Raw genomic sequence first — 16095 nt, 5'->3', positions numbered from 1 at the left:
GGCTTATGGAAACATCTGTTGGTACAGGCACACGATTTAGACTTTTTTCAACAGCTGTTGTTACTTTATGCTTTTTTTGGCTAGGTCAATTGGTAAGACTGGAAGAAAATATTAGCTGGGCTCCTTCCCTGACTCTGGTCTCTCTTTAGTGGCTGCTGTCAGTGCCCCACTCCCTCCCCTGCCCTGGGACTTTGGGGAAAAAAAAGCCTCAATGTCCCCAGAAATCTGGTCTTGCTCACCAGCCTCAGTTAAGAAATCAAGGAAATACAGCTCCCAAATGGGCACCTACCTTATCTCACTCATTCACCTAAATACTGGCTTAAAACTTCCCCTGCTATAGCTGCTTTCTGCCTCGCACAAGGGAGCTAACACCCTCGCCCGCAGCACCCTCCGCTACCCGTCTCCTTGGCTCTCCTCTCCCTTTCCAACAGCGCTCCACAATAAAGCCCAGGTTTGTCTTGCCTCCCCTCCCGCTGCTTCTTTGCTGGGATCCAGACATCTGCCGACATCCTCCGTAAAAGATAACACACAATATATTTTAAAAGCCAATCTGCCAAGAAGTATTCGATGCCCCAGACAGCACTACTTACCAGATATTGTGAGCAATGAGTGTTCCCTAAGACATGAATAAAACCAGAATGTACTTTTCTTGGGAGACTAATGCTTACCTAAAAAAAAATACGTGTATAAAAATTCAACCAAAATATCCTATTATTCAACATTTAATTCAGCTGCTACTTGAAACAATGTTGCTATATAAATTCTCTTTTCTTGAAATAGAAGAAAACATTTATAGAGCTTTTAAAGTGCTCTAAAAATTATTCCTTCAGTGTACATTCAAACTGTCGAGAGCCAGAGAAAGCCAATACTCTGAGCACAGATATTTTTTTTTTCCTCCCTTGCTCTTTTTAACAGAGAGGACTTGTTTAATCTTACCTCCAAGACTTCTTATTTCCCTGCCACGCACTCCTAGTGTCGCCGTCGGTATTGACTGAGTTGTGCCAACCCTTGCCCGAAAGGACAGTTGCAAGAAAAGCCAGTTTAAACAGAAACTGCTTATCTAAAGGAGGGAGAGCCCCAGGTTTGCAAGCGGAGGAGATATTTCAGCATTAAAGAATTCTAGGAGCTACTCCAAGACGCAAATTTTTGTTGTCTGGTGCACTGTAAGGATTTTAAGCCCAGAAAGAAGTTATTTATTTAGTCTATATACTCAGATTTATAACAAAGGCAGGAGGATTCATCTACACTCTTCTGGGTGCCTTCTGCATCGTTTACAACATACAAAGTAAACCCCAGCTTCCTCAAAGACAGAAAACAAGTAATAAACAAGTCTTGACAAGCAAAATCAAATGCTGTCCCCCATATTATCCAGCTATGAACAAAAGAGCCTTTAGAGGTTTCTCTCCACACCTCCTCAAAATGCAATTAAAACCAGAATTTGCAAAATGCCCTAAAACCCATTTCAGCCCATGCAGCAGGGAGCAAAGGACTCACTCTCTCCCCTTTCCTTTTTAACACTGGGGGACCCCCATCTTTACAGTCAATGCCTCCCTTTGGGAATCTGCAGGTGGGAATATATGGAAATGGTGTAAGCAACCCTCCTTCTCTTTTAAAAGGCTCAAAAGGTACATTAATGCTCTTTTTTTACTCCTTACACGTGGGCATTTGAAGCTAAGATTTGTCCCACCTCCTCCTCAGCAAGCAGGTAAGTATGCATTTCCTCACCTTGTTATGGTCAGTAGGTTAAAAATAAAAATAATAGTGCAACAAAATACCAAGAAACAATTCTTTAATCTCGGCAGACTTTAACAGCCTACCTCTGCCCATGCCTTTGGTAAGAATCAGTGCGATCTGCAGTGTAATATTTTGGAGAGGCAGAAGAGATTTATACATTCCCAAGCACAGGATCTCAGATTGAAACCAATGCTTCAGAGAACTGCACCTCCAGTCTTTGAAAATGTGTATTTTGGAAAGAATATCCCTCCCAACCACTTTTAGGCATTTAATGTGTCCAGCTGCATTAAGAAACCAAGGAAAAGTCCAGTGTCAAGTAAGTCAGGATTATGATCTTCTTGTGATTTATGGAGGTAAGTACAGTCTCAGACAGAAGAAAAACAAGTCACTTGATGCTAAGCAGACTCGGTACCAGGGCTCAGACTAATGAGTTAGCGAGGGTGAGGCTTCACATTCCTGCCTCTTATCTCACCAGCTGGAAGGACAACATATAAGAAGGGAGAATGTATTCAGTTGGTAAATGAGATAGGCAGACCCAGCGCCACGGTACTTGGTGTATTAGTGTTCGCAGTAGAGAAGATGGAAGTGCTTCAGGACAGGGAGGCACATGGCATTCGAAAAATACTTCCTGCAGGTAAGAATATGCCCCCAAATAACTAAGTGCATAAACAAGGTGAAACGACTATTGTCATGGCTGTGATGGTATCAGGGTGTAAATCAAGGCAAAGTCTTTAGGGAAAAGGAGGATCTAATTAGGCTGAGAAAAATCGAAAGCCAAGCATCGGTCCTTTTGCAGATCTGGAAGGAGAGCAGTGTAACTCAGGTTCAATGCAGGCTAGCAACAACTCCTCTGACTCAAACTACGTAAACAGACGAGAAAGCAAATTAGATAACCCAGAAATATTGGCTCTATCTTTTGGACTAGCCTCTTGGCTACCTCCTTCATTTTCACTGAGTACATTGGTGGCACCGCGATGATAAACACAGTAAGCAAGAAAGGAGGAGCTGCTAAGTCCACCGCTGCTTAACAGAAAATCAGAAAGTTAGCTACATCAAATACCTGCCCATATGGACATAAATTTAATGCATAAGTGTAGCAGAAAATAAGGTGGAGGCAGAAGAACCTTGTTAGCTGCAAGAGATCAAGTGCAAAAAGAAAGCCTGGTAGAGAGTTTGCTGCCATCTGCTAATTCAAATACCGCTGAACAAGTATGTTTTATTCAACCATTGCAAAACTGTCACATTCTTGTTACAGCCTCCACATTGGGGTTATTCCAAAGCAGAAGTCCAAAACACAGACCACAGGAGTAAAAACAACAAACTGGCAATAGAAGAAGGTGAGTGGCAGTGAGAAGAAACTCTCATCTCTTACGCCCACCGGCTCTGGGGTCTCCTCAAAAAAGTCGCTACTGTCCATGCTTTTTACAGGATCTGCATTTGGAGACATCATCCCTTCTTTGGCGTGACCGATGACTAATACAAGTGTTCTAGCAAAATTCAGAAGTTTCCTTTCCTTGAAAGTTTTGATGAATTTGCTACCATGGCAGTAAGGACAGCTATGGCTGACCACAGCCAAACACAACATCAATTCACTGCTCTACCCCTGGGGTGCTAAATTCTGACTTGCAGCTGCCTCTGCTCAGCCAAACCCAACCCCTTCCATACCAGTCAAGTGCTTGTATTTTAGATGTCATACGCTTGGATACCGAATCACGCAGTCCTCCTGTATAGGCTAAGGTATTTTAATCATCCACTGCAACACTAACCATCTATTCTTGTTTCACAGTTCCAAGCTTAAAGCCCTCTCCATCACTGCCAAATTGCCCCACACTACTACTCTGCACAGCACAGACCAGGCAGAAAGCAGCAGGAACGATGTCCCTGACAAGAGCAGAGAACAGTCAATCTGCTCAGCGTGGGCAAGGGGGCTGCATGGAAAAGCAAACATTTAGATATCATCCAGGCTTTTATCTCTTCTGATATTTTAACACCAGCTTGATCCCAGAAACATTCTGCAACACAGCTGGGTCACTCTGAGTCATGCCAGGGTGCGTACATGACACCAAGCAGTAACAGCAGAGAAGCTGGAGGGGAAAAAAAATATCTGAGATTTCACCTTTGCATGAAAATGGTATAATAAAGGAAGACGGACCACCTAAAAAGGGTGGGGGAAAAGAAAAAGACGACTGAAAACGATAACAGAAAGGGGAGTCTGTGCTACTACCACAAGGCTAAATGCATTTTGATTCCATGTTTCCATGGCAAGAGTTTTAACAGTACTGGGTAAAACGCCAAATACGTTTTCTGAACGATTCACACTATATGAATGGAAACACTTGTGTTCTTTCTAATCTCTGCTCTAGCTCTCTATACAGCTCTCCTTTGTCCTTTACTTTTTTCTTCTTCACACCGTTCTTTTCATCCTTGGCTGGAAGATGAAGTCAGAAATGCCATCCCTGGACACTGTTGGAGCCCATAACTCTTCATCAGTGCCCAAGAGTCCTGTTCATCTCTTAGACAGCTGTATCTACCCAAGTGCTGCTAGGTTTCACCTTCTAACACGGATCTGAAAGACAGGAGGTGTGATGCAAACACCAAGCCTATACAAACCTCCAGTATAACACAGGGCAGGCAACGTAACCCCGTGATGCCGTGAACAGCTGTAGCACCGGTTTGGCCGTTTATTTAGAGCTGCAGCGCATTGCTCCCAGTACATCCAGTCTCGATGGGCACACCTGAAACAACGGAGAGCTAACCCCATCCCTACAGTAACTTACTCAAAGAAATAATTGTTTTCACCCTTCAAAGTTCTCACTGTCATTTCTACAGTCTCAACTTGTTTAACCTCACCTTCTAAACGCTGCAACTCATTTATGATTCTTCCATCAGAGTAAGAAGTGGGAATAAATCTGTTCCCCATGTGTAGGGTTATAGACCAAAGCTCCCCAAACAGCAGACACTGCTCTGAACTCAGAACAAAAGCTTTACCCAGGTCTCATCTCACTTTTGAACCCGGCCCGTTCACAACACGACCTCCCAAACACTTGTGTTGACACAGCAGAGGAGGAACTGCAGTACCCACCGGCAGCTGCCGCTGCTGAAGCCATGACCTGGTGGTACCCAGGGGCTTTCTGCTTCCACCCGTCACTTCTCACCTTCCAGGAGACCTTCTGGATTTGGCACAAACTCTCCCAAATCCTGAAAAACTATACTTAAAAAAATTTGCCCTGTAGGATAGCGATTAGTGTAGAAGGGCAAGAAAACTGAAGCACCAATCCATGACTCCTCACAAAACCTCAGAACAGATGTATGGTAATATAATTAAAAACCTATTTCTTGTACTAATGAGGTTTTCCTCTAGGGTGGTGTAACTACCAATGAACTGCAAAACACATAAGTCTACAGAAAACCGAAGTGCTGGCTTCTCAACATCGTAGGGTGCCAATTTCAGCTTCCAAAATATCAGAATGGAGTTAGATGGGTTCCTTCAGAAGGTTAAAAACCCAGTGATGTGATAGACCAAAGTGCCCATTTGTCATAATAATGCAGTCTCCATCAAAAAGTCCACATTTGTCTCCCACGTTATCATCCAAATTTCCTCTGTATTTAGATCAGGAATTCAGTGTGCAGTAACCAGGTCTACCATACAACAGTTACACCACAAAACTTCAAGAGATTTCAAACAAATGAAAGAATCCATATGATACAGGAGATATAACTAGTCAAAAACAGCACAGTATTTTCCTTCTCAAGGTACAATATTCAATGCCAGCATTCCTTTGCCACAGTGTCTTATACATCCACTATTTTATGGATCCATACTTTAATGACTACATTAAAAAATGACTATATCTAACCACAGGAAGAGAACCTCCAAACCAGGATTTTCTACACTGGGAATCCTTTAGCTCTGTCTTTTTCAAACTTATGAAATCGTGAGTCCTGATCCTAAAAGGGGCCTCAGAAAGCTACTTTAATACACTGATGTTAAATAATTCGTACGAGTGAATCCCTTTGAAACAAGTCAAAAGCAAGCGTCGCAGAAGATTCATAATTATGAAACAGCTGTCTTTAATCTGCATCCATCTAAAGACTGTGGCAGGAATATATACACAGGAATATATACACAGCTCTGTCTTCAAGGCAACAGTATTTGCAGATGGTAAATAAAATTGCAGGTAACTCTTGATGTTTTATAAATGAATGTGAAAAAGCTGAGGGATAAAACTTCCTTTGCAGCTGATACTGGGAGGATGGCAGAGCCAGATGTTTTATTAGAGGAAATTAGGAAATGATGAAAAAAACAGAATATCACAGCTACATGCAGCAATCTGCCTCAAGAAGACGTCGCCTGAAACGGCTGGAGGGAAAGGCACAGGGGAGAAGAGGTAACTTACCATCTCTAGACATCAGCGAGGGCTAGCACAAGCCCTGCGGCTGCTGCAAGCGCCTTCGTCTGCCCTGTCCTGCCGCAGGCTCGCGCCAAGCCAAACCTGGGAGCAGCGTCTTTGCGCTGCGTCGGGGATTTGGCTCAGCGTCCACGTTCCTGCTTCTCTCTTGCTAACATCCGTGAATCCTGTGACTGAGCTTGGAAACGACTGTCTCGATCTGAGGATTAGCAGCATTTGGGAGAAACAGGCCTCAGAACTGCAGCCCCCAGAGATATTAAGTGTAGGACAAAAAAGAAGGGGAAAAAAAAAGGCCACAATAGTTGTATAAGCGCCTTCCTGCTGCAGATATAAAAGCATGAGTAATAGTAGAGGCCAAACAAGAATCCCAGCCTGGTTTGGATTTCTTACCTGCTCCCCCCAGCTTTTCTAACTCTGCAGCATGTACCATGGACTCTGGCTCACGCAGCGATGCGCAGAACAGATGGCGAAACCCAGGGTGAGCTATTCTGCACAGCAATGAATTTACTCAGTGGTTGACTGTCTGACACAATTTCCTCCTAGACTTCTCAAGCCCCAGCTTTGAGCGTCCAGGGCAGACAGAGGATGCTGGTGGGCGTGGGACAGGGCCTTGTGGATGACTAGCCTAAAGCCTTGATCCGATGGGTAGTGTGTCACCCTCCAGCAGCAATGCCAGGCTTAGGGCAGGCTCCTTTTTGGCTGGATTTTTCCACATTTACTCTAGTTACAGGACAACATTTACAAAGAGACAGTTACACAAGTGATTTTCAAGAGGCAGGGCAAGGATACAGCCTATTGTTAAGGCTGCCCTTTCCACCACTGGACCCTGCTCTGATTTGTTTCTAACACTTCAGCCACTCGCTCTGAAATTTCCCATGCTGTTGGGAAGTTTCCAACGCTGTTCTGCAGGCCTTTTGGAAAACATGGATTTGCAATCACCATCCCATAGCACGTACATATGTACACACATGCAGATGGACAAAATGGACTTCAGTGCCAGCACGAAACCTGAATGAATTTTGGTGGGTCCTCAGGGTGAGCAGTTTGTTAAAGAAGTTATTTCCTAAGAAAATAAATGGGAGCCTGGAGAGTTATAATGACCCCTTATCTTGGGTCCCTGACAAGGCTCAGCAGTTCTGAGCGGTGAAGCACCTCTGTAGTACTTGACTTGACCAACAACCAGCACTGGCACAGGCTCTCCTCCTAAGGACCAGCCACTAGAGAGGGGTGACACACCTTAGCCTTAATTTTCTCCATTTATCTGCTGCCTCCAGGGAAAAGAAACGTGGAAGACCGCAGCTGGGGGGAAGACAAATCTCTTGATCCTTCACGCCTACAGACCATCCCAACATGGTCATCCCTCAATGCCATCTGGGTCTCTCTTATCTCCCACAAGCCCTTTTCCACCCGGCCCAGCCCATCCCCTCTTCCCACCTCCATCTCCTACAGCCCTGCCATCCCTGTCCCCTTCCTTTGCACACCCTGCCGGACCCCAGCCAAGCTGCTCCCTCCTCTTCTCCCTGTTCAGCAAAGTACAAACCTGCACGAACCTACAAACCAAAAGCAATGGGCGACGACAGACCCAGGGCTGTGTCCCAACCGAGCATCATCTGTCTTATCTGTAACAACTCCCAGGGAAGGAGGTTTCCTAGCCTCCCTAGGTGGTCTTGTGACAGTTTTGTGATGATAACAGGATGTTTTCCCAACATCCAGCCTAAATCATCCTGGCAAATTAGCAAATCAGTAAATTAAGCTGCCATGGAAATCTGGGACTTTAATAACCACTATTACATGTTGGCAAACTGCTAGATTGCACAATAGCTTTCTTTTTGTTGCACTTAATAAATGTAATTCTTTCAACCTCTTCTCGTGCTTCTTAATCTCTTCTCGTTATTTCCTTCTGGATACTTTCCAGTAAGCCTGAGCCCTCCTCGGAGGGGGGCACCCAAAACTGGATTCAATGACACTGATGATGCCTCCGCAGTGCCACGCATGAGTAAGTCACCTCCCGCACCTTATGGAGGACACTCCTTCAATGTAACTCAAACCAAGATCTGTCTCTTTTGCAATAGCCTCTCACTGATGATTCGTGGTCCACTAAAAATCCTCTATCTTTTTCCACCCATCCCTCTCCGACTTAAACCTGACTTAGTAAACGTGCATTTTGATTTATTCTTTGCAAATGAAGCACACTGTGGCTGCTTTTATCTCTTATCTGGATGCACTCTCCAATTTCTTAAGGTCACTCTGACCCCTGACCCTGTTCTCCCAAGTGCCTGCAACCCCTCCCAACCTGATGTCATCCGAGAGTGTTATAAACATACTTCCATCTTCCAAATCAACACCGAAAATATTGCAAGTTTTCTCCCAGAAAGTGACCTTGCTGATACATCACACGTTACTGCACTACTTGGATCAGTGGAGAGATGAAAGTGTGAAACTTTTTCAAGCTTTGTTCGCGGTGAAGATATTTAGAAATGCCACGCGTACCTGGTAGGGTGCAACCGCTGAAAATACAGACATTAATTAAAAACAAATTAATGTGGTAAAGATAAGATGCATTAAATTCAATAGGAATTAATTAATAAGGGCAACAAGAAGGCTATTTCCCAGGGCACTGTTTCTGGGGTCAGCCAGCTACTGTTTGTCAGTCACAGGCTTAGACAACCAAAAATGTTGAATGAACTGAGCAGTGCAGCCTTATCCATCCTGCCACATGAAGACAAAGATTCAGCAAAAAATGAATCATAACCAATTTCTGGGATCAACACAAGGAGAGAAGTATATCAGGATACAGTTAATTTCAAACTGTCGCTTTACTTTCATAATGCTGGAGCCACCAGGCACCATTTCTCTATTATTTTAATATCACAGTATGCAGAAGCCAAACCAGATCCCTCAGAGTTTAGACTCTAAAGTTATTCAATTTAAAAAATGCTGAAGTCTAATTTTAATAGATCACATCAAGTTACTGCCCCAGCTCTACCCAAGACCCCCAGCCAAAGCAGGAAGATAAGCACCAGGGCAGTCTCTGGCAGGATGAGCCCCCCACCGCCCAACACAAAAACACAGAATGGTGTAGGTTGGAAGGGACCTTAACGGTCATCTAGTTCCAACCCCCCTGCCATGGGTAGGGACACCTTCCACTAGACCAGGTTGCTCAAAGCCCCATCTAACATGAAAGGAGCTTGGGAAATTCTGGTTACAGAATTTCTGTAGCTGAACAAATACAACCTCTGAGAAAACATTCTGGAGATTTAAGAAACAGATACTTTAAAAACCCATTTTAATTGGAAAAACCATTTTTCCATTATTTTCCTTTCAGTGCTTAAAACGCTACAAACCATTATTTTCCTAAATATTTTTCAGCTGCAGCTTTTCCATGACATACACAAGAGCTGAGCCTCTCTCAGGCAAAGTCTTCTGAAACGACTACAGGGAAAGCATGTGCAACCTTATACATATAATACTGGAGTACGCTTCCCAGCATCACGAATCCAGATAAACCTCTGCCTTCAGAAACCAACTCACAAGAAGGGATTTTCCCCCTTCTCTTTCCAGTGTGCTCAAGCTTACTGCTATTCAGCCTAGTTCCACTATACAAGAAGTTGCACTTTTCATGCTCCAAAGCATTATTTTTAACAGTCTCTGCATATAAACAGCTTTCAACATTGCATATTTATAAATAACATTGTACAAAATTCTCACCCATAAAACAGGACTTAATGTAGTTCCCAAGGTCCAAAGCTGCTGACAGCACCGGTGAGACTGCTAAATACCTGCAACTCCTCACCAGCTGCAAGCAACATCATTTCTATTTGCAACAAGTTAAGAAAACCGCTTTTACTAACCACAAAACAGCTCTGTAATGAAAAGGCAATGAGCACCTGAAAGACTTCTGGCTACAAAAAAAGTCAGCGCTAAATAAAGCAGAGACAGGACGAGGCAGGAGATGCACGCTTCACGATTGGCTTTCACCGGCCAGCTCCCAACCTACAACGTGTGAATTAAGCTCTATTTATAAGTCTTCCACCGATTTTTTTTTTTTAAATGACCTTAATATAGTGCAGTTGTTGTTTTGTTTCTGTTGAACTTAGCAACAGGAAACCCTGTCAGTCCTGCTGCAAACTTTCCATTCCCCTGGCACTCCCATTCCTGCACCAGAAAAGCCAGATTTCTAAAGAGGTGTTTGGCGGGGCGGGAGGGAGAGGAAGAAGGCAAGAGAACACACACACAAAGTCAAAATGCCTGCAAAACAGGCAAAATGGAAGCAAAATTCAATGTACTTTTCTTTTTTCCCCATTTGAAGCCCATAATTTACATTTTCTAAAGATATCTTACTTTTCTACCAGATACCTAAATATTAGTCATGAAAATTACATTTAATAAAGGGTTGATTAAAAATAAATCATCAGGACCTTTACACTCACACATTCTAGTAACACCACCTTACTTATCAGACAGCACAAATTTTAGCTTAGGAAGTTATTTGCTCCAGTCCTTGACTAACTCACAGAGCAAACAGCTACAGAAATTAAGCCTTAACTTGTTAAAAACAAAATAAACCTGATTTTATTACAAGCTTTGGCAAGACTGTTCTGCCGCCGAAAGAGCTTTACTGCGGATGAGCAAAGCTGTTCGGTGCTCCACCCTGCAACGTTAACTCATCGCCGCAATATTTTCTCTTTTAACAGCTTCATAATGGTACGCTAACGCACAAACACAGCTGCTCAATGGCAACATGCACCAACGCAGGCCACGAGCAATTCACCATTTACAAAACACTTTCTTTTTCAGGAACAAGAAACTATATCTAAAATATAGGAGCAAATGCAAATCCAAGTAGAAAAGTTAAGACCAAAGAATCCAGCTCTTGATAAAGCAGAATATGTATTCAGGGTGATTTAAACCAAAATTATGTTCCTGTCAAGCCCAATTTTTTTTTTTTTAAATCATAGACAGTCCTTAAATATGGCAAAGCACAAGTAACAGGAAAAAATACCAACTGATTTCTGATCCCTGGCATGACCTGTTTATATTGTTTCACTGACATGAGGAATATGGGGTTCCCCCCACATTTGATCCCTGTATGGCTTCCCATTATTAATTTTTCTTCTGGCAAAGGCACTGACGCTCCCAGGCAGCGACGCCTTTAGACCTCAGAGTCTGTGCACCCACCGGCACCGACCGCAGCCGCGGTCCCCTCTGCCAAACACTCCCTGGCGGGGCAGAGCGTGAGGGGTGACAGAGACTTGCCAGGACCACGCATGTGCAGGGACCTGGGAGGTGCTGCCAGCCCCCACGCAGCATCGCCCACCCCAGCACGTTACAGGGCATCACTTTTACCAAATTATATGTAAATCTTGGTACGGCCCTGCCTCATGAGGAACCGTTCGGGTCAATCTCTGTGTCACTGGCTGAGACAATTTAAGTGTGGCTTAATCTTGTGGTTGAAAAATGCAAGGTCTAAAAAAGCCCACACTATTTTTAAAAGGCTAAAAGAACATCTCGGTGACGTATGCCATTCAGCTTTGCAAAGGCTACAGAAAGAAAACCATCAGGTTAGGTGGCCGGCCGCAGCAGCGGCATTTCTTTAAAAAGCACAGAAAACGACGAGGTGACAACACGTAAGTGGCACTCACTGCTTCCTCGCGGGCCGCGCTCTCGTCGTGATCTTTCGGAAAATCCACCCCGTCTTCAGTTTTCATTTCCAACTTCCCTGTGAAAACAAAGGGTTTGCACAGGCAATTTAAAACCAAACTTCTTTCAGTGCTGCTGATATTCTGTTTATTCAAGTCAGTCTCAAAAAAAGGGAAAAAAAAAACCACCCAGAAGAGAAAACCCAACCCCAAAACCCCTTCAACAAGTCCATTTGACTTCCAACATCTGGTTTCATTCCCGACTTTGCTGCTTGTTTGTTATTAGCTTTAACAACTCTCGTGTCTGGGACTGAAGGAAGCCATGGAACTGCAGCAAGCATGGGCTAAAACTCCTAAAAAGCTCTACGTGAGGCTGAGCACATCTGCATGTATTTGCCCATGTTCTTGGCTCCCTTTCGACTAGTTAAAGAATGAAAATTTTTGTTGTTTTTTCTTCTTACCATAACCCAAAGATAACGCAGGAAACCAGCCTTGCCTTCTCTCAAAAGGTATTTCAAGTGTTGGGGAAAAAAAGTAAAAATCACAAGCTTCAAAAATTCAGCCCACCTGCACTGCCTTAAGGATGACAATTAGGTCCCTGGACCAGGAAGGCAAACCCTTTTCTGCTGGAGTTTACATAAGTCCCAGCTGATCTTGCCCTTCCTCATGCTCCCATGACAGTGTCACCACCCCGGTGGTACAAACATCATGTCCCAGCTGCTTTCTCTGCCCAGCAAAGCTTTCATTAGTCACCATTCCCCTGGGGTTCCTTTCTGTGTACCTTTTCCTGGCACAAAGTCAGTGACCTAATACTCTTTCAACCCTAAGCTAATGACTCTCACAACACACAGGATACTTTCAGATGAGTGAAGTGATTTGACCAAAGCCACCCAGATGGATGGTGGCTGTGTTAAGGCTAAACCTCCCTCTAATCCCACTCTCTCTCTCATTTCTAGTAAAAACAAACACTGGATGGATGACAATGCCTTCTTAAGGGCGACGTATGTTTGCAGTGAGTTCACCCGTTCAGGGATGTAGCAGAAGAAGCCTCCCATCTTCACGAGGAAAGTGATGTAACAAACGTCACCAATGGTTTTCCATTGTAATTAAAGTCTACCCTTGGTTTTGGGACTATCTGTTTTTGCAGTGTTCTACTGATAAGATAATCCAACATCATTAAGTCAAGTTGGCATGACTTTGTCTCAATTAGATGAGTTTGTGGGCAGACTCTCAGAAACCAGAGGTAATGCTGCGAATTTCTGCAAGTCCCATTTGTTGGCAAAGTGAAGATCATGGTCGTGATGAGATCTGCTCGGGGTTGTAGCAATGTCATGATGGTTGAGATCTCGGTCCAAAGACAGAACATGCAAAGAAGAAACCTCTGGTGCACTGAGGATGGGAGAAGAAAGTGGTGTAGTGATACTCTGTGCCGGGTAAGAACTAGAGGACGAAAACATGCCCTTAGGATGAAATTCAAAGGGACAATTTTTTTCACTCTGCCACTTCTTCCTTAACTTCTACTAAGAAACTCATCTCAAACAAAAAGCACTACACTGCAAACGCAGAGGTCTCTGGGGCATAGAGCACCTCATCGCATGCATGGTATCATTGGTGACGTTTGTTATCGGCTCACCCTGCTGCTCTAACAGGAGAAGGAAATTGTAGTATGTGCTTTTCCATAGGGAAAATGGCATTTATGAGAATGAGGTGAAGACTGGTAAAATTCAAAATAAAAGTATATTCTTCTATCTGGCAATGAACGTTTTCTTTAAATAGTGAGGTCTGCAAGAGACACACTAGGGATATTTGTCCCAGAAGAGCTAGGGAGCAGTGATTACAATATTTGTTACTTTAAGATACCACATCCCAACCGTACAACCTAACCTTGCCGGGGTCGCTTTCTGCCAAGTAGCCCTACCTACTCGGAGGTGTTTTGTCAGCATAAACGCATGCCACTTCTCGCCCACCCTGGCTACTGTGGTATAATTTCATCTCCTAAGTGCCTGCTCTTTTAAATGAGTAGCATCTATCTGCCCGACTTGCAAATAACGTGCTTGCAAAACCCATTTCTCAGCCGCAACGCAGTTCTGAGTCTAAAGCTAACGGCATGAGGAGCTGCCTTGTGGAAGTAGGATCTTCTACCTTCATCGCCTTCCTTCAGTGTCATGATCAGTCACTAGATACTTGTCTGGATAAGGCAATTAGCCCTTTGCAGTCTCTGTTTTGGGGGTATGTTGAAACGAAGTGGAAGCAAGGAGATAAACAGGTACATATTTGGGAGCAATTTCACAATATAAGTAAAAAAAGTTGAAGAGCTCAATGATTTTGAGTAATAGCAACAGCATTATCAGCCAGTTACATCTCTGATAAATTAGCATGACAATAAAACCCTCTGATCACACGCATTTCTGAGAAACAGCCTCATGACTTACACTTCCTTTGGGAAGGCTTTATTGTAGTCTATGAAAAAAGATCTGATTCATTCTGAGCGCTGACGACTCCTGCATGGCTACAAAATACTCTGCACAAATCCAGGCTGCAGGGAAAACTCCTCAGAACTGATGGAGCAAAGAGGAATTGACACAAAGAACTGAAGGCTGCCACTGAACTCGTCCACAAAACGTGCTGCCCAAAGCTTAGACATCGACATGAAGAATGTGCACAGCAATAAACGATAAATCTGTTGTGTTGAATTACTGCCATATCAAGGTTCTAGATGCTGCTTTATAGGAGGTGAATTTCAGAAATATTTCAGCTAGTGAGCTTGGATTCATAGTAGTCACTTGTCTCTGCTTTAAGCTAATATATTATTTGGGCTTTCCTAACATTTTGCCTCAGAGCAATCCTAACGTTCTTTGAGAGAGATATTCCAGCTGAAATTTTGCTCTGTGCAGCATCCCATTGCAAATAAACAATTACTCGTTATGGAGAGGACAGACTGTTGTATTCCAAGCCCTTTCAGCCCTCAATCCTTATGTATTTTACATCAGTAACAGGATCACATCCTCCTTTCCCCCCCTTTCCATGCCCTTACAAAGAATGATGCCTTAATATTACTCTCCTATTCACTCACTATCTTATTGGACTGTTTAGTCCCTTTGCCTTTTAAAACCTTGCCTAGACAACGTCATGCCTCCCAGAATCCAACCAGACATAAAGACCTGGACTGTACGGGCGGAGCCGGCAGAGCGGGAGGCTCCCAGAAGAAGGGAGCCCTGCCAGGTACTGACTTACAGTCACTCCCGTCCTTTTGACCTGTCAATCCGCCACTAACCACTAAAATAGGTTCTTTCTGAAAACAGCTTTCTAATCCATTTTAAATATTTCTACTTATTTACTAATGATCTCCTGACTAACATTTCCTGTTTACTGGTTATCTCCCAACACAAACTTTCTAAAAATCCTGAACTCAATGAAAAAAAAGATTGGCTGGACCCACCACTGACACCACCCCGCCCCAATCAATCCCTTCCCCTGCCCCCAGTTACTCTGCTATCACATACCAGAATAAATCCTCTGCTATCACCCCATTCTGCATTTAGACTGAAGAAACAGCTCCCAGCATTAAAGCACTGAAACAGTTTTACAACTTTATGACTTATATCATGGCAGATATTTTTTTAATCATTTAAATGTTTTGTTTGTTTGTTGGATGCTGGGAAAGCAAGACACACTATCATTTTCTCACAGCAAAGAAAAAAAGGCAGCTGAAAAAGTTCAGCTGCTTCCATTTAACAGCTGCCTGAACAGGTGGAATATAAAGATCAGATTAGCTCCATGCTTCAGTAGCAAATTCACCTACAATTTAATTCCAGGCTGGAACAACAAACCCATTTCTCTTTCATTCAATTATCCCTTTAATTCCCTTTTTGGGGTTACCTGGTAACATTTTCTATTAGCTCCTGTCGCACTGGCACCAGATGTCTACGCTGTCCCCCAAGTCCCACCGCTCTCCCCCATCACCACTCACCCGCGGGGAATGCCAGTCCTGCTCCCCAGCCGATGGCAGCAAGCAAAACTCATCATCTGAGTTCCAGTACTGCTTAAATGCACTGGAAAACACCACCGGCTGCTCTGCCCAACAAAAAAAGCTTTGCAGCCCGGAAAAGGCGGTGGGGGTAGGGCTCGCTGGCTTTTTTAAATGACCTAATACCACCAATTAGGAAGTGGCTTTGCGCAGTTCAGAAGGACATTGGCAGCTGTTCCAAGCAGACGAGCAAAGAAAATGCAAAAGCGCCCTGTTTCACCCTCTGACTCCATGTTAGTAAAAATAAAGGGGAGAAGCAAAGGAATAGCACTACGCAAATAAACCC

General features: G+C 43.7%; 1 protein-coding gene across 7 annotated transcripts in view; it reads right to left on the bottom strand.

The window, feature by feature from the left end:
* Positions 1-16095, bottom strand: part of AKAP13 (A-kinase anchoring protein 13) — a 222893-nt gene that overhangs the window by 85438 nt on the left and 121360 nt on the right. For all 7 annotated transcript variants that reach the window (XM_064456196.1, XM_064456197.1, XM_064456194.1 and 4 more), the window contains one exon: positions 11786-11862. In XM_064456196.1, coding sequence (XP_064312266.1) covers positions 11786-11862 — 77 coding nt within the window. The remainder of the gene's footprint in view (positions 1-11785; positions 11863-16095) is intronic.

The sequence above is a fragment of the Phalacrocorax carbo genome, chromosome 7 (assembly GCF_963921805.1).
Source record: "Phalacrocorax carbo chromosome 7, bPhaCar2.1, whole genome shotgun sequence".
Classification (NCBI taxonomy): Eukaryota; Metazoa; Chordata; class Aves; order Suliformes; family Phalacrocoracidae; genus Phalacrocorax; species Phalacrocorax carbo.
Note: the sequence above shows the minus strand (reverse complement) of the source record. Positions and strands in the feature narration are given on the sequence as shown.